We start from the raw sequence: 24624 nt of genomic DNA on the forward strand, positions 1-24624 counted from the left end.
AACTGTTTTTATGAACAAAACTAAGACCCTCCATTTTTATTGTTGTCTCTCTGCTTCGATAATTTATTCATCAGATATGGTCTGTTGTTTAGCGACCATTCACACTATATGTGTAAAATCAATATAACACATATAATCCCACCAGTTCATAAAAACGAAGCTAACTGTAAATTAAGAAACTAACCGAAGCTAAACTAACAGTAAGTTAACCGTTAGCTAACTTGTGAAGTCATTCAGTTTGACCGTAAATACGCTAATAAAACCGCCCATAACCACCAACCAGTCTTTATAATGACGACTCATTTTTTATTAATTATTAACACATTATTTTATCATAGTCACCAAAGTAACCATTAAAAAGGATGTGTGAATAACGTGACGAGGGGGACGACAAAACGCGTTACACCACACCGGCTTCGTCATCGTGAACATCCGGGTCATTCATCAAAAATCTGATGCAAGTTCCAACAGCATCCTGGTAACCAGAAAACACCCAGTCAGCAAACTGTACCACCCACTGCAGTGTTAAAATGTTAAAATATACGTTTACTCAGAGGACAGATGTCACTAATATAAATTATAATAAAAGAAAAAGTAATTAAACACAAACAATGTCAAATTTTTCATCAGTGTAATATGATTTACCTCACTAATCGCTGTTTAATCTGAAATATTATTGAGATAAATTAATATTATCTGATACATTTTTACACAAAGCCATATAGACAGGACATTTTAATAGGTCTAATAGGTAAGTGTAGCCTAAATAATGGCTTCTCTGAAATATAACTCGAAAAGACTAACATATTATTTATGTCAGCAATATAAAACACTGTATGATCATCAATGACTGGAGGGTAAAAACTAAAACCAATCTGTTGTCATGCAACGCTGCAGTTGCGTTAGTTGAGATGTTTTATTAGAAATATTTGTTATTTAATTCTCTTTTTATGTTCTTCGCTCCTTTCACTGCCAATATTGATTTCCGTGCGCCACCTAGTGGGTGGAAAGTGGCATTTTAGTGGAATTACGCAGTCTTTGACACCCATTTGTCTATTTGTGAGGCATTTATTGCTCATTGTGAAAATTCAGTTGCAGTGGTGCTAAACACCACAAGTAGCTTGTGAGAACATCCCAACAACCAGAAGAGTCAAGAAAAACAGAGAAACAAATGTGTGTGTTTACCCAGAAATATTTACAACCTCTGCAGACAGTCAACAAATATAAATGTAGCTCTTTTGTGTCTCAGCTTCACTGATCTCCTGATTACTTCTGTGCATTTTTAGTCATGATATGACACAGGAGTCGGCAACGCTGGGATAAAGACATCATACACAGACAACTGAAGGAAGCAGAAACACAGACTTTTCCTCAACATGATTGTTTTTGTATTAGAGTGTTGTTCAGAAAAGTTTTTTGCCTGTCTCTCTTAGTTGTTCAGAGTATCATCCATGTACATGATTATCGCTGACTGTAAGATTACATCATCATTATATGACAACACAGTCAGGAAGTATATATATACACAAACAGACATATATATTGACTAAACCTGTAGAAATGTGAGTCCACTTACAAATCATTGATTTCAGTTTTGCTCAGTAAAACAAACATTCTTTTTTACATATATAACATAACATAAAACATATTTAACATATTTGCACAACATCACCCATTTTCAAAAGCACAGAGAAGGTAAATAAATTATTGCATCTATTTCAGAACATCATATCTTTACAATCACATTGCACTTTGAGATGTACGTATGAGTTGACAAATAAAGACGGGATTTTTTAAAACGTCCCGCATCCCATAAAAACGACCGTTGTCGTCAGGCAGCATCTTGATGGGTGAACTTGTAAAAACAATTGAAAACAGTGCAAATCCACAAATTTCTTAGAAACTAAAAACTAAAAGTCCTCTAAGTTGTAGTTCATGGCACTAAAAAACTGTTAAAATCCTGGCAGCTGAAGGTGCTTTGGTTTTCTAGATATAGTGAAAACACCTTATATGAGCTTTCTAACGGATAATTAGATAAAAGCATTCACTAAAAAAAACTTATGTTGCACAAATTGTTGGCACTCTTATCCAATGTAAGGCTTTTGGTGTATTTTTTGTATGTAGAAAGTGCTTGTTTTGGTCTGTCGAAGTGGTCAGAAAACAGCTACAGCTGTAAACAAATCAGCTAAAAGGCTTGTGGTTAATAACGCTTTGAAATGCTTTTCTGTAAAGTGTACAAGTTAGCTCATAAAATATTCGGTCCCATCTCGTTCACAGTTTGAAAAAGGCTCTAAAACGTATGAAAAAGATCACATATATTGATGTGAACTAACCTGAGATATTGTATAGTCCATTAATTATTTATGCAAAGAGTTGTATCTTAAACTGTACTTCTGTAACAACAGTAAACAAAACAAAAAGATAAAAGCAATCACAATTTCCTACTTGATAAAGGCAGTGAGTGTCCAGCAGATGTTGAATCATGCTGTTGTAACATTTCTTACAGTGTAAAATAGTAAATCTGTCCAGTTTTACATGTCAAAAACCCTAAAAATGAACCTGAAATGTGATTTTGATGTAGAAAAGTGTTTTTTGCTGGAAATACTGTGAAAATTAGGGTATAAAACGTTCAAAAACCAGAGAAAAAATATAAAAATTATTGATAAAAACTCTGCAGACGCTGCAGAAATTCACTTGTTTAAACTATCCTGGTCCACTGATATGAATGTTGTTCTCTTTTGTGTGGAGACTCTCACTCTCTTCATGTTTAAGTGTTTAAGTAACTACATATATCCTTATAATTTATACATCAGTTTACAAAAGCAGACTTTTAAAATCTCTTTGTCTGTGTTTAACTCGGGGGTAAATTATATCCAGCTGTTCATCCGTATTTTAAAGCCGTTGGATGTATTTGTAGTTTATGTCGAGATGGACCTGCTCCTCTGCTTCTCTGCCTCTGTTCTCTCTTCTTCTGTGACGGCCCACGGTTGGATCTTTCCGCTGCCAAATATCGTGTAGACGAGCGCACCGGTGATGTTGATCCCAGCAGCGACCCAGAACACCTTCCTCCAGCCCGCCAGGGTGTGCTGACAACCACAGAAGAAGAAAATCAGATCAGATACAGGGGAGCTCAGCTGTACCAACACGTACCAATATATTCAACATAATTTTCTTCAATTCATAATGTTCTTCTTAATAATTCTTGAGGTCTAATTTTTCATTGTATTTTCATTCATATAGTACTTTGTTTTTATGGGATTATTCATTATTCTTCTGCTCATTTTGTGTTTCTTATTGTCATTTATGTTCTTTGTATTTTGCTAAATCTTGTTGCTTTTATTAGTTCAGTATTTATTTCCTTTATTTTTGTTGTTTTACTTCTGTTATCTGGATTTTATGCTGTTTGAGTAAATAAACAAAATCTAAATCTGTCTTTTTATTTAGTGCATTAGGATTCAGGAGACTTAACTCAAAAGTGTATTCATACAAGGAACATAGAGTCCAAAATTATGTACATATTTGCATAAATTCTCATAAGAAACATAGACTAGATGTATCAACATCTCTGTTGAGGGTTTTTACAGCATCAAAATAAAGCCAGTACCCAACTATCTCTTATACTCTCAACGCTTAAATATAAAACTAATAAATATGAGAGAGAGAGAAACATTTATATCGGGACTTCTTTCTTTCTGTCTTTCTCCTGGTATATTTTCTTGCAGTTGTTTAGAATTCTGTTTGTTATTAGCAATTAGAGAATGTGTTTATTTTATTCTTGACACACACAGTTATTGGTTATTCTATTTCCTTCATTTTCTTCTGTATGTTTGTGATAATGTAGACAGTATATGTACTTTTTCTTTTCTTCTCCTTTTTTGCCCTTTTGTTTTTTTTTTTAAATCTCACCTGAACAATCCTTTTTACTCCTTCAGTGTATTATGGGCTTTTTGTGTCTTGTTATTAGCAAAAATAAATTAACCAAATACTTGATTTCTCAGTTTTTAACAGCACTCTGCAGTCAGCAGATATGTTAAGTGTGTCTATGTATCTGGGTTGATAGGAGCCTTAAAGTAGCATCTTAATGAACGCTGAGTGTATAATAGAAGTGAGGAAACGTTTTTCTTCTACAGATTCAGGAGTAAAATCTAAGATTAAACAGTTTTATCACTATGTAGGTGTAAATGCTGTTTCAGAGGCTTTTCCACCAACAAGAATAAAACTCCAGGAGGAAGATAACTGTCTTTCGTTCTTGATATTATTATTATGATATTATAGTCTAAATATGATTAGAGCTCTTCTCAGGACTCTGTGGTTTGAACAAACTGGGCTTTATCAAAAAACACTATAAAAGCTGCTTTGGTTGAGTGGTTCAGGCATCGGACTTGAAATCCAATAAAGTCTCCCAACGCAGGTTTGAACCCTGCTCGCAGTGGAAACGATAAGCTTATTGGCGCAACATTTTTAAAAACTCTGACAGCTCTTTTCACTCACTTAAAATGTATTTTTACTTACTAAATTAAATTTTATTGTCAAATTTTATTTATATATTTATGATCACCTGTTTTTTGTAGAACTTGTATTTTCTCTTACCTTCTATTTTTTTATTGAAATGCACCATGACACCAAAGTAAACTCCTTGTGTGTGCAAACCTACTTGTCTGTACAGTTGTGTGACATCATGTAATTAACAGCATGACATCACGCTGCTTCAACCTGACTGGAGATCGTATCGGTTTGAGTGAAAAGAGCATCATTAAAACTGACAGAATACATAAAAACTCAAAATAAGCACTGTGTGTGTGAGCTTCTGATATCCAAAGCTTCACATAGTGCTGATGTAGTGTTGTTACTTCTACCAGCAGTCAAACCTATTTGATAACGATCAATTCAATCAATTAAACTGTGCACTTTGTTTTTAGAGACTTACATCTTCAGTAAAGTATCCTGTAACGATTGGAGCCACAACTCCAGGAATGGTCCCGAATGTGTTGGTGATTCCCAGAAGAAATCCTGCATATCTGCAGGGGAGGAAACATATTAATCAGTTTTTCTCCAAAACACACAGAGATGGTGAAATGAAGGGAAAAGTGAGTGACTTTACATTATTTACTGGCCTCAAACGTTCATAACTTTGCATGAAATTATATGTTAATTTAGTTTATCACACAGACACGTACAACAGTGTATCGTAATCTGTAGATAACACTTCACTTTACATACATCTGAGTATTAATTAGAGATACAACAATTCTGATAATCTCTGTACATTCAAGTCATTTATCAAGAAAAATGGAAAACATTCTCTGGTTTTAGCCAGTGTGAAAATTTACGCCTGTCTGTTGGACAAAGAAAGCTGTTTGAAGACGTCAGTTTGGGCTTCTAGGAAATTGTATTTCACCGTTTACCACATTTCTGCATTTTGTAGACTAAACATTTTCATTTGACGAGGATAATAATGATTATTTGCAGCCCTAGTCTGGACAAATAACTTCATTTCTGAGGAGAGGAAAGTGTGTGTGGATGTTAAAACCCACCGAGGAGCGATGTCTATCTGGTTGATGAAGACTCCGGAGGCGCTGGTCCCTCCGATGGTCGTGGAGAGCGTGAGGAAGGTGACGGCCAGGATGTGGCTACAGCCGGCGTAGCTCACAGCGATGAGGAAACCAGCAGAAGGCAACGAACCTGCAGAGAGAGAAAGATGAGGAAGGAAACACCAGCATACCTACAGAGAAACTAAAATATGCTTTTGTTGGTGATTATTGGTTCATCCTGTGCCATGATGAATTTAAATATTTTGTTCTTTACAGCAAATAAAACATAACAATTGTCTATTCACTCTGTTCACTAAGTGTATATCTGGATGTTTGTGTCATGATTTCAATACAACAGACCAGACGAGGGCAGCATTACTCCATTCAAAGCCTGAGCCAAGTGTCGCAGTTTAGTCAAACTTCTCTTTTCTTCTGGCAGAATAAATTCTTAAATTTCATATTAACCTGTAAGAAGTATTTCAGTCTAATTTGCATGTACAACCTTTATGTGCATACCCAGTAATAAGCCAACAGATAAATGTAATGAAGCAAGAAGCTATTTCTACACGGTTCATCAGATGTGTATTCATACTCTCTCTCATTAAAGGACAAGTTCACAGCTTTTCATGTCTGTTTTAAAACAACAGTCAGGAGCCTAAATGAATATTGAAACATGTTTTTCTTGATGTAATCATTCCTCCTGTTCATACTGACTGTTAGTGGATCCCTTCATAATGGACTAACAATGTAGGTGATATGTAAAAATGTATTTAAAAGTTTATCTGAAGCTAATGTGAAGCCTCAGTCGTCCAAATGAGTCAAATCAAGTAGATATCTTTCAATGTTACAGTCTTTTTAGTGCCAAAGTCCCTCTTTTTGTTACTATACTTCCACTGCAGCTCAACAGGGAAACACAAAAAGGGAATTTGATGCTAAAAAGACTGTAAATATGGCAGATATCCACTTAATGTGACTAACTCATATCAACTTTTAAATGTATCTTTGGCCCCTGTCACTAACATTGAAAGCACATTTGAAGTGGGTCTTTTAACAGCCAGTATGAACAGGAGGAACGATTACAGCGAGGAAAACCTGTTTCAGTGTTCATATGGACACCTGACTGTTGTTTTAAGACAGACTTGAAAAACTGTGAACCTCTTCTTTATCATCGCTTTAACCTTATAGCCATTATTTCATTTAAAATCCAATGTGCTGGAGTACAGAGCCAAAACAAAAACATCCACATCCTTACAGACTGTTTATAATTATAATGAAGTCAAACTGTTCAAACAAACCTTAACTTTCTCATAACCTTTATCCTCTGATCCTGTGACACAAAGTTGTCCACAGGAGCCGCTACACACGTCTACATGACACACACACGTAAAGAGGATCTGAAAGGAGAAGTTTTCTTGCCTGTGAGTGTGAAGATCTTGCGCACGTTGGTGACGCTGAACACTTTCTTCTCGATGAGGCTGTCGGCTACGACGCCTGACAACGTGGAGAACAACCAGGCACCCAGGTAGGGCAGAGAGGACAGGAAACCGTTCTGGAGAGAGACAGAAAGACGTCGTATATTCAGGAGAGGATGAATGTTGATGATAAGTTGTTTGTCCTTGTCTGGTTTTAAGTGACAGATTAGTTAGAAAATTATAATCTTATGATCTAGAGCTGCAACAATTAGTCAATTATTCAACTGAAAAACTGACTAATCGTCAATAGAAAATGAATCTGCAACTATTAATATCTTTAGATTTTGGACTGTTGGTCAAACAAACAAGCAAGTTGAAGACGTCATTGTGGGCTTGGAGAATTACATTGTATTCACAATTTTTTAACATTTTATAGATTAAACAATTAACCCATTAATAGATAAAATAATCAGCAGATAAATCTATAATGAAAATAAAATAATTGTTAGTTGCAGCCAATAATTCTTGAGTTTAATTACTTAAAAGATGCTTTACGCTGGGCTGAGTGATAGAAAACAACACCTAGCATTATCTAAAAACATAAAGACTGACTCTGTGACTGACTTATAATAGTTGCTTGCTGTTTTTATTAGACTCCATATAGATTCATGAATATAAAAACTTAAACAAAACGCCTCTAAATCTGCTGCTGTGCATCTCTGATCTTTAAATGATCTCCATCCATCAGTTTCACAGGGAAACTAGATGAAAATATTCCTTTTGATAACAGTTTTATTAATGTTTTGATTTTCCTGCCTGACACACTTGGACTGTAACTAATGATTATTTTCCTTCATTTGTCGATTAATCTGTGGATTATTTTTCAGATTAATTATTTAGCCTATAAAATATCAGATTATAATGGAAAACTTCCATCATAATGTGCCAGGCCCCAACACAACAATGCAACAGAAACCAAAGACCCAAAAGTATCTAACTTACAGTAATATATAACACACTAAAGCAGTAAATCGTCACATTTGAAAAGCTTGAATGAGCTAATATTTTGATTTTTTTTCTTGATAAATGATTTAAACGATTACTCAGTTACTAAAACTGATGATTAATTTTCTGTCTATCGGGTAATCGATTAATTATTTCAGCACTACGTGAAATAATACCTGAACTCTTAAATCAAAGAGAATAGTGAAGCTAAAGGTTTAGTATGAAATATTGGAGCAAACAATCCTCTGGTGAAACAGGTCTTTAAACAAACAAACCCACCTACAAACATCTGATGTATTTCTTTAACGCGCGCTGATATTATCGCTAACACAACTCCGTTTTTTGAACATGAAACACAGGAGCAACTTAACCCAAACCTCACCGATTTGAGGTCAAAGTGCAGGACGTTGTCCATGTAGGTGGGCAGGGAGGTGAGCAGCGTGTAGTAGGACCAGTTTGAACACATCTGGGTGATGATGATCGCCCACAGAGGGACCGACAGCAGCATGGGCAGCAAGGGCAGGGACCAGCCATGACCTGTACCCTGGAGATTCAGTTCACATTAGATCACCAAAATATTTACTACACATTCACATATAAGACAAAGCAGTTAACAGATCTATACGAGGAAAATGTGGAAAAGTAATCCTCATTTAGAGATAAGAATATGAAACAACTGTCTTCAAGGAGAAGACATTAGGCTCTTCGCATATAAAAACAACAATTCAACAACAAACGGTCAGCGGTAAAAGAGAACCCAAGGGGGAAAAAGTGAGAACGGTAAGGGAAATGAAAACAGGAAGTCTGAGAAGGAACTGCAGACTAATATTCACCACAGACAGAAAAAACCCCTCCAAGAAGGAGAAGAGGCACGAGGAACAGCTCAGTTTTAAAGATAAATGACTTTTCGTTACATCGAAACCCCCTCGTGTTTCAGGTTTTCTGGTATACAGCAAAATGTCCAGCTGTTGTATGTTGTTAACAAAACTTATGAGGGTCAAAGGAGCTTAAAAAAAATCTATCATCACATAAATCACCTTCCTGGCAGCTTCAAAATCATTTGGAAATACAATTAACCCACATAAACTGGCTTTATGTGGTAATATTTTTAATATTCTTAACAGCAACATTTCAGACTCAATCCTGCGTCATGGAGACTGAATGATGTCGTGGCCTAACGGAGAAGGGCTAAAATAAAAACCACAGAGCTCCACTTCCACAATTTCGGAGTGTGGCTTCGGTTTACCAAAACTAATCACACCGAGTGAACAGCAGCAGCAGTTCATGTCTGCTTTGTGTTAGGAAGCAGACAGTAAACAAAGGGAAGGTCGTTAATTAGCATTTATCCACTTTTTAATTAGCGATATTTTAATAGCAGGTCCCAGTAGCGTGATTTACAACCAATCCGTTTTACATTTATGAAGATGAATTATATTGTGGTTGTGGTTGAAAGTGCATTAGTAAGGGATGCTTTAATGGCCACTATGAACAAGAGGAAGTAAAAGCTGTTTTCAGTGTTCTCATGAGGACCTGACTATTGGAAAAAAGAAACTTTCCTGTAACAGATGTTGTATTTACTGCTGCATGTATCTCACATTTTGTGACCTTTCACTATATTTTCTATAGTTTAACTGGTTAAAAAAGTTGTAGATAACTGAACAACTTCATGCAGTAGTGAATAATGACAATAAGAGGTAACAGATTTTAGTTCCCATTGTTGATAAGATATAAAACCCTTTTTTTCCTTAATAAACCTCATTGGATAAAACTACATGAAACATAACATTTCTCCATCCTATGTATGTTAAAAATATTACTACCTGAAGTAAGTTTATGTGGATTAATTGTATTTCCAAATGTTTCTGAAGCTGCCAGGAAGGTGATTTATGTGATGACAGATTTTTTTAGCCCCTTTGACCCTCATAAGGTTTGTTACCAACATACAACAGCTGCATATTTTGCTGCACATCAGAAAACCTGAAACATGAGGGGGTTCAGATGTACCGTAAAGGCTCTTGTTTGTCATTTATCTTTAATACTGAGCTGTTCCTCACTGGCCATTAAAACATCTCCTCCTAATGCATTTTCAATGTAGGTTTCTGATAATGAAGTTCTTTTAGAACAAAATTCCCTCTTTGTGTCCCCTGGACAGCGTTTTCCTGTCAATAGTAACTAATGTTACTATCAAAAAACAACAAATAAACCTCTTACTTTACTAAAGGATTATGAAGAGGATCTTGTAATGGTCTGTATGAGCAGGATGAATGTTTCAATGTTTAAAGACAGACTTGAGAACTACTGAGACATCTCGTTTACTGTTTCGTGCGTACCTGAGGTCCGATGGAGTTGATGATGTAATCTCTCTCCTCTTTGCTGATTCGCCGATGGGTGCGAGGGTCATCCGCCACAAAAAGAAACCAAAAGATGCCCCAGAGGCAACCGGCGCCCCCTGAAGGAGAAACGGAGAGAGAGAGAGAAGTTTTTATTGTACATGGTGGTGAATGATTAAAGGAATTGTGCAAGAATTCAGTGCTGACGATGAATGATTTATGTCACAACAAAAGCAAACTGCTCTTAATGTATCAAGCAAAGAGGAGTCTAATCTGAGGAGAAATAATATTGTTATTGATATAACAAAGAGAAATATTGCTATAATATTACATGCAAAAATAACATTTTACAGTTAAACTAACTTGACTGACAAAAGAAGTTTTAAATTTAATTCTTTTGCACATAAAATGTAAATATCAGATAGGATTAATTCATAAATAAACTTTATAAATTTAATAAACTTCCTAATGTGCACCTTCCCTTCACTGTGGAAGCTTCTAACTTACAGTAAATCTGAGAAACTGATAAATAAGCTTCTTCTAAACTCTTTCCCTCCCTCACCACAGAGGTAGAAGACAGAGGGCCAGCCCAGGGTTTGGCAGATGTAGCCGGTGAGCGGAAGAGCCAGAAAGGCCCCAAAGTTGGCCCCGGATCCCGACAGGGTCATCAGGCGAGATCGCTCCATCGGAGGAGCCCACCGAGCCCACATCGCCATCATGGCCGGGAACGTCACGCCCTGCGGAAACATGGACAGTCAGTCAGAGACGGAGCGGAGACACAATCATCAGAATCAAATTTGTTATGATAAGATTTATTTATTTATGGATTACAGACACAAAAACACAAGAAAACACCAGACATTAAATATGAAACTAACAATAAAATCCAAAAAACACATCACCACAGTTTAAATAAAAAATAACAACACATCAAAATATATTAAGTACAACGAGGACAATTAGATAACTAAAGTATAAATGTAATTGAAGACTTCATTATAATCTGTGACGATATTCCACAAATAAATCTTAATCTGACTTCTAAAAGCTCCTTTCATTTTTAACAGCTGAAGGTTTAGCTAAAGGCTTTTCCACAACATGGCGGTCGTGTAAAAAAAAGGAACTTCTGGCTACAATATTTACTCAAAGATGACATGAATACCCTCCTGGCTCTGGTATTATAGTTAACCTGAGTATGGACCATTGTCATCTGTGAATACAAGTATTGAAGATCACATCCACTGATAATCTTCTGTTGTGCTACTCTGAGCTGCACTGACAGCTTCTGTTTTCATCACAACCATTGAGGGGAGTTTGCGGGGATTCATTTAATAAATACGGAATATTATTATTTTGCATCACATGCAGTTTCTTCCTCAATTTTCCAGTCGAATCAAGCAGAACAGGCCTGATCAAAATAATACCGCATCAATGATGATACGACAAGTTTCTTAACAGGAAAGCCAAAAAAAGCCTCATTGTGAGAAACAGGATCTTAAGTTTGCTGACACACTTAACAGCAACATGCAGGACGGAGACTCATCCAACAATATTCCTAAATGTTTTTGTTCAAAAAAATGAGGATTTGTAGCAGTTAAAGATTTCTAGTATTTCTATTTATGCTACTCACACAACGTTCACTATACAGTCCGCTAAACGTTCAAATGAAACACAGAATTTTAATCCATTAAGTGATAGGAAGTCTTTGGAAATAATTAATCTAATATAAACATTACTGAACAATTACATAAATAAAATGTAAAAGTGATCAAATTAGCCAAGTTTGCAGACTGTTTTTATATATCTGTGGTCAGTCAGTAGCTTCCATCATGTTTGACTAAAAGCCAATATCTGCTAGATTTATCAGACTCTGTATCGGTCTATTTACTGCTGTTAAATAAACTCCTCTATAAATTAGAGCTATAAACACATAAACCAAAATGTAGATACAAGATCGCACTTTGCATTTCCTGCAGCATCTTGACCCACAAATGCCTCCTCATCCCGTTGAGCCCCGCACACTCTTACCTCCCCAAGACCCTCCAACACTCGCAGTGCAAACAGCCAGTACGACCCCATCTGTGCAGCCAGAGGGGTGAGCAGGGTGAGGACAGCCGTGCCCAGCACTCCCAATCCCAGGAAGATACTCCCTCCGTAGTGACCGGACAGGTAACCCCCCGGGATCTGAGTGCACAGGTAGCCAAAGAAGAACGCTCCCAGCAGCCAGCCCTGAGTCTCCGAGTTCCACGGGTACTGGGGGACCTGGAGCAAGAGGACGGAGAGTATTTATAGTCACAGTTATTCAAAAAGTAAAGAAAAGGCAGCCTAGTCAGGTTAGTCACCACCATTTGGGCGGTGTTTTCACCACCTGGTTAAGTTTCTGCAGGTTCACCAAGTTAAGTTTAAGATTTTTTAAGACCTTTTTTGAAGGACCGGTGTGCAGGATTTAGTGGCATCTACAGTGAGGTTGCAGACCCCAACCCCCCCCCTCAAAACGTTTAGGAGAACCTACGGTGGCCGCAAAACCACAAAAAACATGAAAGGCCCTCTCTAGAGCCAGTGTGTGGTTTGTCTATTCTGGGCTACTGTAGAAACATGGTGGTCCAACATGGCAACCTCCCTCTGTAGATATAAAGGGCTCATTTTAAGGTAACAAAAACACAATGACTCTTATTTTCAGGTGATTAAACACTAATAAAACATACTTATGAATATTATATTCTATATCTGCCACGTCTGTTCCGCTAGATGCCACTAAATTCTACAAACTGCACCTTTAATACTACATAGAATCATACAGAACAAAGTATGAAAGTATGATGGAAAGCCAGTAGGGACAATATGGCAGAGAGTTATTTATTATTATAAATTATTATTATGTAGTATGTATTCTTCGCTGCAGAGTATAACAATAACAATAATTCCTGACGATACAACTAATTAATGAACAAGCAGCGGAAAATGGTTGGATGGATTAACCAGTGAAAAATGATTAATTTGTTCAGTTAAGTTTTTGCTAAAATCAACACACGCCCGTAACAGCCTACTTGTCTGACATACTTGCAGTGTGTTAATCAGTTCGGCCCCTCAGGTCCGCCGGTACGAGTCTTTTAGTTGTTCCAAAGTGCAGGACGAAGACTTTTGGTGAGGCAGCCTTTAGTTTTTATGGTCTGAACCACTGTAACAGGAACTGAGAACAGCTGGGAGAACAAGTGTTGATATCTTTAAACTTTTACAACCTACCTCTTTAGCCTGGCTTTTTATTAGAATATTTTATGACAATTATTTATTTTATGTACTCTTTTTTTATTGTACACTGTCGCTACTGTAGCTAACAGTAGCAACAGTGTTTACTGACTGAACCGACTGTTGCAACAATCCCACCTTTATTTAACAGGCGTAGACGTCACTGCCTACATAACTGAAGACTTTTTATACCTTCTAACACCTTTTTTGGAGGAATCTTTTAAAGATTTTTCAAGACATACAGACGTTTTTCAGTAGAAATGATGTATTAATGTGTCTGAAATCACTATATAATAGACACTCAGTCGTTGAGACATTTATTAATCATCATCATTTTGCATAATCGCTGACAGCGGCAGACTCAAATGCAATGGAAACTACTTTTTTTGTTCTATTGTGCATTTTTAAGGGCATTACATCATGGATATATTTTCACACTCACATTTGGACACTTGAATGAAAAGGCGGACAGTTAATTTAGTGCATTAAATAATAAGTAGGGAGTGACTTGTCTTTATTATAAATGTGTAAACAGGGACAAAGCAGATGGAAATGGGGTCTGTTTTAGTTAATTGGTGGAAAGAAATCCACAAATAATAAAAAAGCAACTTTTATTAATACTTTCTCGTCTACCTGAGGTGAATATACATAGTGTAATTAAATGCTATTCAGTCAGATATACAGTTATTTTAAAAGATCTTACAATTAAAGCTGACTGACAACATGTTGTCTGATGTCTGCCTGCTGTTAGTCTTTAAAAAAGTGTTTTGTTCCAAACTATACACATGTTGTAATCTGAATTACCTAAAATTACTAAATTAATTAAAGGAAACCTGTTTTTAAAAAATAAGTGTTACCGAGTCCGGCTGAGGGAAAGGGTCACTGCTGTTTTCCGTCCCAGGCGGCAGCGGACAAGCGTGGACCGTGGAGTGGTTCTGTCCTGGTGTGGAGTCGGTGGTATTCACCATGGCTACCATGGCAACGCTGAGGTTGACACGGAGACCGTAGACCACAGAGAAGCCGAAGAACATCAGGACGGCCAGATTGAGGCGAGCCGAGCAGCACTGGGGAGGAACTGTTCACATACCGCACAATGATGTCAACGATAGTACATAAAAATAATAATAATAGTAAATTTTGGCTTCATACATATTGCTTTTTACTTTTTAATGACATTCACTCTCATTCCCTTACTCTAAATATTCAGCTGTGTTTCTATAACTCCATCAGAAACTTTCACCTGGTGAATGACAGCATGCTAACAAAAAGAAACAGACAATACCTTCGGATAGTTGGCTGAAATTATTTTCTCTCAACATATCTACAGAAACATATTGTTTTAAAGCTTCTCAATCTCAGTATTCTGTCATTTTTGACCAAACAGATGACAGAAAATGCTATTAATTATAATTAAAGAGTATGATTTATAGATAGAAAATAAGCATTTTGTGTTTTTAAGCGTATTCCTGGTAAAATTTGACATGCAGATTCACTTTACTACTAATGTAAAAGCCGACTTTAGACTATCAGAAAACATAAATCACGTATATACACATTTCATAGTATTATCATCAGAAGTGAAAGAAGAAGTTTCCTCTCTTGTGCTTTGACTTTTGACAGTAGGGTATGATTTGTGGTTTAGTTTGCATAATGCTGCTTTAAAAACAAGATAAATCTGGAAACAGAGAAAACTTTAGATTATGGGTCCTCATTGTTTTCTATGTTAAACTGCAGCTTAAGAGCCAATTCTGCCTCAGTCATCATCTTTGTCTTTAGTTCAGCAGCACATGATTTCACTGCACCGTCAGTTTAACTGCAGCAATCTGATAGTCAGTTGCCCCATAAAGAGATGACATAACCTGTCATCTCTAACTAGTGAAATGCTGATGTGTTTACAACTTCCACAACTATAAAATATTTGCTGCTTAACATCTGACACAGAACGATAACAGAACTACAGACATAGCAGAGTAAATAACACAACGTTGCACAGCAGTCGAATCTGAATCCCTCACAGATGCACATTACACTGTTTTGATTGTGTTAATGTCAATAAATACATCCAACCAAATATAGACGTACATCAAAACTGCAGCTTCATGAGGAAAAAATAAAGCAAATAGCAGGAATAACTATGATAGAAAAAGATGAATTTGTAGTGTTTATATTAGAGCAAATAAATTGGATAACCTTTCCAGTAACAAATAAAAACACACCTGCATCATTCTCGATGAGGGGTTCACTGTCTCCGCTCTCGTCTGAAGGGGCTGCGTTGATGGAATAGCCTTTTGGTCGCGGCATGGCGGGCGGTCGGCTCACCCAGGAGGTTTTGGTGTCTTAGAATGATATCACTGAGCCATGGCGTCCAGGGAGATCTGCCGGACAGACGAGAGATAGCGGTCAGTCAGACAATACAAACACAAGGAGGAGGAGGAGGAGGAGGAGGAGGAGGAGGTGAGACAGACACATGACAGACATGTAAACATCAGAAGATAAGTCAAGTGACACATCTGCAGGTTTTGATTAATCATTAAAACCGTTATAGACAGCAGATTTTCACACAAACATGTGAAAAAACCACAGTGAGGTCAGACGCTGGCAGCTTAATAATAACATTTACTGGTTCCTGCTTCTCATTTGGGAAGATTTGCTCCTTTTCTTTGTTTTATGCGTCTGTAAACTGAGTAGTATTGTGTTTTGGACTACTGTTGGTTGGACAAAACAAGACATATGTTTTGGACATTTTTCAATATTTTCTGACATTTTAAACATCAAACAATTACTCAATAATGAAAATAATCATTAGTTGCAGCCCTACGTAATACAAACACACACACACATAATGGATCTTCCTAATTTCACAAAATGTTGGACAAGTTTGACCAAAAACTGCACTTACAAGAGTTACTGATGTTGAGAGAGGCTTCACTGAAGAGCCTGGAAGGGGGATGATGAAGATGATGGTGACACTCAGTACTGGTAATAGTCCTTACTGAACTGGAACCTGGAAACAAGAAAAAAAAGATTATATTTCTGCCGTGCCCTCTGCCTGACATGTATTAATTTCTGAGCTCACTAAGGTGGTTTTAAAAAGGTTTTCATCCACCTGCAGCCCAACTTAAAAAGTTATTTTCTCCATCAGCTTCTTAACGTCAACTCAAGACAAGAAGCAAGAAATCTTGGAGTGACTTGATTTTTATTTCAAGGCTCAGGTGCGAAGTGTCACATAAAAGCATTTTATCAGTTGAAGAACGATTCGAGTGTGAGACCGATTAAGGCTTTTATAACTAGCAGGCTACAAGATCATTAATCATTAATTTTTATCAATCCAGAATTCTGCTGCACGAGTGCTGACAAAGACAAAAAGGAGAGCAGACATTACGCCTATTTTAAAGTCTTTACACTGGTTACCTGTTAGTTTTCATATTGATTTTAATCCTTTTATTAGTTTATAATATATAAATCTCAGAAATGCTTCTGATTTATGAACCAGGAAAGTCCCTAAGACGCTCCAGTTCTTCTCTTTTAGCTGCAACACAAAGCAGAACAAAAACCTTTGCTGCTGCTTTCAGTTATTACGCTCAGTTCAGTTCAGTTCAGTTCAGTTCAGTTCAGCTCAGTTCACTTCAGTTCACTTCAGTTCACTTCACTGCTTGAACAGCTTCCACAGGATCTGAAAGGTCGAAGGGTGCGAATATATGATATTTTACAGTCTGTTTAAACATAAACTAGAAACTCATCTGTTGAGTCTGGCTTTTACGTAGTGTTTTATAGTTTTATAGTCTTTATTTTATTCTATTTTATTATATAAAAATGTTAAAGAAAATCAGAATTAACAGAAAAGAAATGGTCTTGGTTGCAGACAGTGATAATTTTGTTAATATTCACATTAATGCTATTAACTGATATACAGTGGAAACAGTTTGTCAGGCTGAGTCATTGTTTTGAGTTTCATTTCTCACACTTGTTTCACTTTGTTGAGCAGCAAAGTGGCCGAATAACTGAAAGCTGTTGCTGCCAGAGTTAACACTTTATAAATCTAAATAAGTTATTGAGGAACTGAGACGAAATATACCTGTTTATAGCTACATGATGGTGCATTTTTGGTCACGTTGGGTTTCATAACACCGAGAGGTCGAGAATCCCTCATGACGGCGGTGATTTACAGTGTTATCACAGTACATGAGGACAAGAATGTTACAAAGATCCGATGAAGCAGCTGGTCTGAGGTCATCACATCAATAACCAGATAAACTGTTGGTGAATTACCCTTAAATGATCACTGCAGTCTGACAGATTTGGCTGAAGCATCCACGTAATCTTCTGTCTGGTCAATCTAAGTATGTTTCACGTATCAGGTCAATACACATTTTTTCTTAAATGTGTCAGACGTCCAAAAACTTTGATCCCAGATGCACAGACGTGTGTTTGACTGAAAGCAATAACACTTACTACAACTGTGTAACCTCTTTGTACCCAAATGAGCCTGTCAGCACATACAGAGAAATACTGGAATTACTGTATTTGAACTAATATCAAGAAGTGCAAAACAAGAGAAAGAAACAAACTAAATCTAATGACGGCTTAGTCTGAGTGAGTATAAAATGTGATATCTAGTGTTCAATAACCATTTGTTTGTTTGTTTTAACTTGTCCGTCTGGCTTCCTGCACAGATAGGTGTCGGATAGTGTCAAGTGAGTCGTTTATCACTGAAAGACACCCTAGATAAGCTTTTGTTTGCTTTCTAAATACTCTGTGACACAACAGACTGCAGAGCATGATACAGATACTTATATACACAATTAACACGGTCATTTATGCAGATTCCAATGTATTTTTCATTTCATTGCAATGTAACCACATGATTTTACCTGTAAGATATTTGGTGGAGATGCAGAAGTCTGCAAAGCACTTTCATTTATACTAAAAATTACACTGTTTTTAAAAAATCTGCATTCAGGGAAGGAGATTAACACAAAATAACTCAGCTTAGATGTAGAAATCAAGTCTGCAGCCAGACTTCTAGATCCAGAATTGGGGGGACACGCCGACTATTTAGACTTGATTTCAAGATCTTACTTTTTTTAGTACATCTGGGCCTCGTCCCTGAATGTATTTCTGACCTTTTACCTTGTTATGAGATGAGGGTGAAATGTAAAGGACACGTCTGAAGTTCCCGGGGACGATACTGAAGAATACTGGAGATCCTACTGTGGTGTGACTGCCTACCGAAATTACATCAACCAAATCAATACCCTCTTTTAATTCTCTTTTTCAAGACACACTTTAATAGACTTTTTACACATTTTGTTTTACATGTTTTCCTTTAATGCACAGTATTTTTTGTTTTACATTTGTTCTGTATCATTATTTTACTATTATCATCTGTAATTGTCCTTTTGTAAGGTCCTTTACAAATAAAAGTTATTATTATGACAGGTAGACTTTATTTAGTCATTTTTTGTTATTTTTTTTTAGAGGTTGGTCCTTGTAAGTTTCCCTGTTAAGTACATTTACACATAATTTAGCTGCCATAATGTCAGTGTGATAGATCATCCTACGAGTCGTGACACCAATCAGATATTTTAAAGCAATTATTGGCAGATATTAATAAGCTGACCAACATATTGTGCATCCCTAATATATTATGCTACGTGTATCCTGCCAGACCAATTGACAGCTTTGGAGACAAAAATATACTATTTGCCATGAGCCATGTGACCCGCGTCTGCTGTGTGTGTCTGTGCAAATATGTAAGTGTGAGTCTATCATGAGATCCTCAGTAAAACAGCTCAATTCACTTCTCATTTCTGGAACAATTAAGGTATTATAATCCTCTGCCAGGAAATTACTCATCTGCGCTTCATAGTTTGGGGTGAACTGGGTTAAAAAAAGGTCTGTTAGTAGGTGAAAGTTTTCACCATTTGTGGAAGCAGAAGAAAATTAATGCATTTTTTCTTTTGAACCCTTTTTATTTAATATGTAATGTACTGTGAATGAATCTCATTATCAGTAGTGACATCCAGACTGAGACACACTTTCATATCACTTAATTTACTTGTCAATTAACTGGTTAATGAAAAATTCCAATCACAAGTTATCACCATCCCAAAGTGAAGCTCTACAATTGGTTATTTTGTCAATTTTAGAGCTGCAACACTGAATCGCTTAGTTACCAACTATTAAATTAATCACCAACTATTTTGATGACTGATTAATCGTTTTAAGTCATTTTTTAACAAAAAAATATCAAAATTCTCTGTTTCAAGCTTCTTAAATGTGAATATTTTCTGGTTTCTTTAGTCCTCTATGACAATAGACTGAATATATTTGGGTTGTGGACAGTTATCATCATTTTTCACCATTTTCTGACATTTTATTTACCAAACAATTAATCGCTTAGTTGAGGAAATAATCGACGGATTAATCAATAATGATAATAATCATTAGCAATTTAAATAATGACATGAAACAGAGACAAATAAGCAACTCTTCATGCTCCAGTATCTGTAAAGGGCAGATATTTGGTAATTTTACCTAAATGATTAAAATCATTGACTGACTATTAAATGTTGAGCTGATTCATTTTCTGTCAACCATCTGACTGGTTTATTGCATCCTTAAAGTACTTAAAAGACAAGACAAAATGCAAAAAATATGACTAAAAGATGCAAAGGTTATGTAAATAAGCAACTCATAAAATATATTTTGACTCTATTATAGATAAAAAGTCTCTTTCATAATTCCTAAAGGACTCCTTCACGATTAAAACATATCCTGTGAGACTTTTTAACGGTTAAACACCAACAACAGTAACCTACTTCCTCTAAAATATCATTTCTAATATATACTGTGAATGTTCAATTGCCAGTTAGCTAACGTTAATTATGTGCCGAATAACAGACATATAGATAACTTATAGTTTTATAGCAAAAAGAACTAAGATCACACAGGACTTTAAATTAAACAGAACTAGCTACAATAGCTAGTTACACATTAACTTAGTTAACTAGCTGGCTATAACTGCTGTATTATTGTTTCATGGACATTTAAAGACAGCTTACCTTGTAAAGATACGTAGTAAAAGCAGTTTTATCCGTTGTAGTAAATGTTAAGGCAAATAAAGCATACAGCTCGGAGGACTATGTCACAACCATAGACTGTATAAAAATAGGTCACAACTCGTAGGATTGTGTCATGTCACTGCCGGCAAAATAACATATACGCTGCGTGTTGCTGTTTTTCTCTCCTAGAGTCAAAAGCAGTCATATGAGCGAGGCGTTTTTGAGTGAAACGCCGATCTAAAAACACTCTGGGGCGGCTGCACTATGTTTGAGATCAACCAGTGAAGCCAGCGCGCATGTTTTATAGATCTGCACTAAGGGTGTACCGTTTTCGCATGTGACCAACGGCTGGCCCGCCCTGTTCTCCTCTGCTAGTTTTGCCGTTAGCGATATTATTTTTCCTAGGATGGCGAAGTTACGACCCGCCCTTCTCTACCTCTGATTGGCTTATCCTGATGTGCTTACCCTAATTCTGACCAATCTGAGTCCTCATGCCTAAATCTAACCAATCCAATCAACGAAAGAAACACATGATAGCCAATCAGAGGTAGAGAAGGGCGGGTCATGACTTCGCCGTCCTAGGGAAGAAAAATTGGGTCGCCCTTGAGTTTTGAGTTTTGACGGTTAGCTCGTTGAAAATATTATTAAAATAATCCTATATCCTATTTTTGACAGCTTTCACGTTTGTTTTCTCCTTTTGATTTGTATATCTTTCAAGTTAAAGACAGTCAGGAAGTAACGTATTTCCGCATATCCTTGTTAATGTGTTGTTATGGCAACGGATCTATCTGCTATGTGTTGTAGACTGAAGCACACAACAAACCAGCTGCTAAGAGTTCAATTTGATTAACTTGTCACGAGTTTTAAGGCAACCTTAAATTATACAGCTATCGTTGCATTCATGGCCCATTACAGAGTAAGTATTCGGTATAATATACTTATTTTACTATAGCTGTTAATCGTTTTCTGACGTGGAAAAGTTATGAAGCATGTGCTAACTAGCTAGTCAGTGAACGCATCACAAGCTGAGGTGCCTTTGTTTTCTTCTGTTTTGTTGTTTGTTTTATTAAAATGTCAGTTTATAAATCCACATAATTATTTTTGCAAGGTTAAAACCTTGTCAGACGCGTGCTGCTAACTTGTGTGTAAGTCATGTATTTGTCATGTTTCAGGCCTCGGAATCGAAGCGAGAGCAATTTAGAAGGTATCTTGAAAAGTCTGGAGTCCTTGACACCATAACAAGCGGTGGGTATCCAACAAGCAACTCATGGACCATATTTCTCATGTAAATTTGAACCAAAGAATTAGAGCTGTAATGATTAGTCAATTATTCAATCTACAGAAAATTAATCAGCAACTATTTTGGTAATCAATTAATGGTTTTGAGTCATTTTTTAAGAAGAAATGTTCAAATTCTCTGGTTCCAACTTCTCAAATGTGAATATTTTCTGGTTTCTTTAGTCCTCTTTGACAGTAAACTGACTATCTTTGGGTTGTGGACTGTTGGTCGGGACACAAAAATATATTTTAAGATGCATCCTGGGCTTTGGAAAACAATAATCGACATTTTTCACCATTTTCTGACATTTTATAGACCCAATGACTAGGGCTGCAACTAACAGTTATTTTCGTTATTGATTAATCTGTTGTCTGTTGGTTGTTTGGTCAATAAAATATGAGAAAATTGTGAAAAATCTATGTTTCCCAAAGCCCAAGATGAACTCTTCAAATGAATTGTTTTGTCCACAACAGTCCACAACTCAAAGATATTCAGTTTATTTTTATAGAAGAATAAAGAAACCAGAAAATGTTCATATTTGAGAGGCTGGAACCAGAGAATTTGGACATGTTTTTCTTAAGAAATGACTCAAAATGATTAATCAAGTATCAAAATATCTGGCAACTAATCAGTTCATTGACTAATTGTTGCAGCCCTGCAAGCAAGTAATCAATTGAGAAAATAATCAACAGATTAATCGATAATGAAAACAATCATTAGTTGCAGCCCTACGAACAATGTTGTTAAACTCATTCATTAACTTACTTTTCACTGATAACCCTGCTGTGCTGCTTCATTTAACCCTTTCATTTGTCTTTTACAGTTTTAGTGGCACTTTATGAAGAGACTGATAAGCCGAATAACGCACTGGAGTATCCTTTTCTTTCATATTCAGCTTTACCAAGACTTCAGTCGCTATAAATAGGTGCTGTTGTGCTTTAAGTTGTGTTTCCTATCCCCCAAAACAAAAGTCATGTTGTATTTTTTATGAGCCAGCTGTTCTCTTATAACAGGAGAAATAACTCCTTTCTGGTTCATATTCTCTGGTGAAAATCACTAAAGCATGGAGGCCAATTACAGTGACACAAGACTGCCAGTAAAATATGTAGCTATTAAATTGGGTCTACAACCTACAGTACATGGTGTATCTGATAGGACTGACTGACAGAGTTGATCTCCAGCCAACAAAACGGTGTTTGTCAACCAAAATGTTGAGGTTGGTTTGTCCTCAAGATAACCAACAGAGACAGAAATAGCCATTACAATCACCTTTACCACATGCAGGTTAGCCTGCAAATACCTTTTGTAAAGCTATGTGGTAACACTTGGTAATGCTGTGCTACGTGTGTTTGAACAGGAAACTGTTATTTTTTTAAGGTAATATGCAGTTTTACAACTCTATACCTAGCAATATTTATACACAAGAGACTCTATTGCTTAGGTGCGAATAGAAGCAATAAAATTCCTGAAATTAAAAGTTTACAATGCCCTTACAAATTCTTTCCATAGCCATTGAGGCAAAACCATGCTGGGTGTTACACCACTGATAAGATTGCAGTATCTCCCCTATGAAAGTATTTCTGGTATGTTTAAAATGTCTGCAAATTATCTGGGGGGATAAAAAATCCCTTTAACTACTAAACTGAGCAAAGGTGTGAAATCTGAAACTCACTGACTCATAGCAATGTTGTGATATCGTAGTTTCAACAGGGTTTTAGATTATTGTATTCAGGTTTGTTGCGGTCATCCTCAGTATCTTAATCCAACACTGGACTAATGTTGGTGTAGTTCACAGGGAGCTTGTTTATAAGCCAGAGTTGTTTTTTTTTGCTGAAGTGTTTTTTGCTTTTGATGAGTGTCCCCAGAGGGAAACAAGCCTATGTTGGTGGTTAGTGACGGCACCAAACGTGACCCATCAGGCTTTGTTAAAACCGATGTTTGTTCCTGAGGGCTCACGTTGACCTTAACCACCTGCACAGTTTCATAAAGCTTCACCTCGGAGCGGCCGGTCCGGAGCCAGCGGACGCCGAGGCTCTTCGCATGGAGCTGTCTGATCTACAACAGAAGTGCAACCTGCTCATGGAGGAGAACAAAGAGCTGAGAAACAGGGTAAGATGATGGTGACATATTTGATTCTGAATTTATAAAAACATGTTGAACAGGCTGTGTTTCTCTAAACTTTGACTTTAATTTAATCTTTCAGCTGATGCAGTATGAACCATCGCCTGAGGAGGGAGCAGCAGAGTAGGAGGGAGCAGTTTGTCGTTGCTTTCAGAAAAAACATTATACACAAGCATTTTTTTGTAGAGTATGTAAATCTTTATTACATAATAATGGATGTACAGTGAGCACAAAATCACTGTTAATTTTTGTTATATAACAAGAAGCAGCTTTTGCTTTCTCATAAATAAAAATGTTTTTTCAGCATTCGGCATCAGTCATTCTTTTTTTGTCCTAAACTGACGATTGTTCCTGTTTCCAACCAAAACAGTCTGCTTACATACTCAACCACTCATTTGAAATAATTAATTAATTTAAAAAAAAGTTTTTTTGTTTTTTTAGAATGCTCCTAAACTTAAGACATTTTTACTGATATTAATTGCATGACTGAATATCAAGTAAAAAAATAATTTTCATACAAAAGCAATAAAATAGAGGTTGCTGCTCATATGCCTGATGGGAAATCTGACAAATCTAATTAAAGGTCGTCATACCAACACAAAGATGTTTTGCACTTATATTCCATAGTGGCAGACA

The 24624-nt window shown here is 36.4% G+C and overlaps 2 protein-coding genes across 2 annotated transcripts; one reads left to right on the forward strand and one right to left on the reverse strand.

Moving 5' to 3' along the window:
- Nucleotides 1-1048: 1048 nt before the first annotated feature.
- Nucleotides 1049-20982, reverse strand: si:ch1073-513e17.1 (sialin). The gene is made up of 12 exons (XM_042435011.1): nucleotides 20589-20982; nucleotides 16424-16528; nucleotides 15741-15899; nucleotides 14382-14599; nucleotides 12307-12540; nucleotides 10841-11015; nucleotides 10279-10397; nucleotides 8331-8492; nucleotides 6948-7080; nucleotides 5535-5682; nucleotides 4928-5018; nucleotides 1049-3086 (listed from the first exon to the last, which is right to left on the reverse strand). Exons 3-12 carry the CDS (start codon nucleotides 15823-15825, stop codon nucleotides 2919-2921), a joined length of 1533 nt encoding a protein of 510 aa, XP_042290945.1. The 5' UTR covers nucleotides 15826-15899; nucleotides 16424-16528; nucleotides 20589-20982; the 3' UTR covers nucleotides 1049-2918.
- Nucleotides 20983-21238: 256 nt separating this feature from the next.
- Nucleotides 21239-24299, forward strand: LOC121912708 (c-Myc-binding protein-like). The gene is made up of 5 exons (XM_042435054.1): nucleotides 21239-21504; nucleotides 21761-21833; nucleotides 22691-22739; nucleotides 23847-23976; nucleotides 24071-24299. The coding sequence occupies exons 1-5, from the start codon at nucleotides 21490-21492 to the stop codon at nucleotides 24113-24115; spliced, it is 312 nt and encodes a 103-aa protein (XP_042290988.1). The 5' UTR covers nucleotides 21239-21489; the 3' UTR covers nucleotides 24116-24299.
- The last annotated feature ends 325 nt before the right edge of the window (nucleotides 24300-24624 follow it).

This window comes from Thunnus maccoyii, chromosome 15 (genome assembly GCF_910596095.1).
Source record: "Thunnus maccoyii chromosome 15, fThuMac1.1, whole genome shotgun sequence".
NCBI classification, from domain to species: domain Eukaryota; kingdom Metazoa; phylum Chordata; class Actinopteri; order Scombriformes; family Scombridae; genus Thunnus; species Thunnus maccoyii.

What these genes read in the sequence shown, in the direction of transcription:
- si:ch1073-513e17.1 (XM_042435011.1), bottom strand. Translation starts at nt 15,825, where the DNA reads ATGCCGCGACCAAAAGGCTATTCCATCAACGCAGCCCCTTCAGACGAG. An exon ending in TGTTGGAGGGTCTTGGGGAG is followed by an intron (nt 11,016 to 12,306) that starts GTAAGAGTGTGC and finishes ATGTTTCCGCAG; the next exon opens with GGCGTGACGTTCCCGGCCAT. An exon ending in CAAGATCTTCACACTCACAG is followed by an intron (nt 5,683 to 6,947) that starts GCAAGAAAACTT and finishes CTCTCTCTGCAG; the next exon opens with GTTCGTTGCCTTCTGCTGGT.
- LOC121912708 (XM_042435054.1), top strand. An exon ending in AAGCCGAATAACGCACTGGA is followed by an intron (nt 22,740 to 23,846) that starts GTATCCTTTTCT and finishes CCACCTGCACAG; the next exon opens with TTTCATAAAGCTTCACCTCG. An exon ending in ACAAAGAGCTGAGAAACAGG is followed by an intron (nt 23,977 to 24,070) that starts GTAAGATGATGG and finishes TTAATCTTTCAG; the next exon opens with CTGATGCAGTATGAACCATC.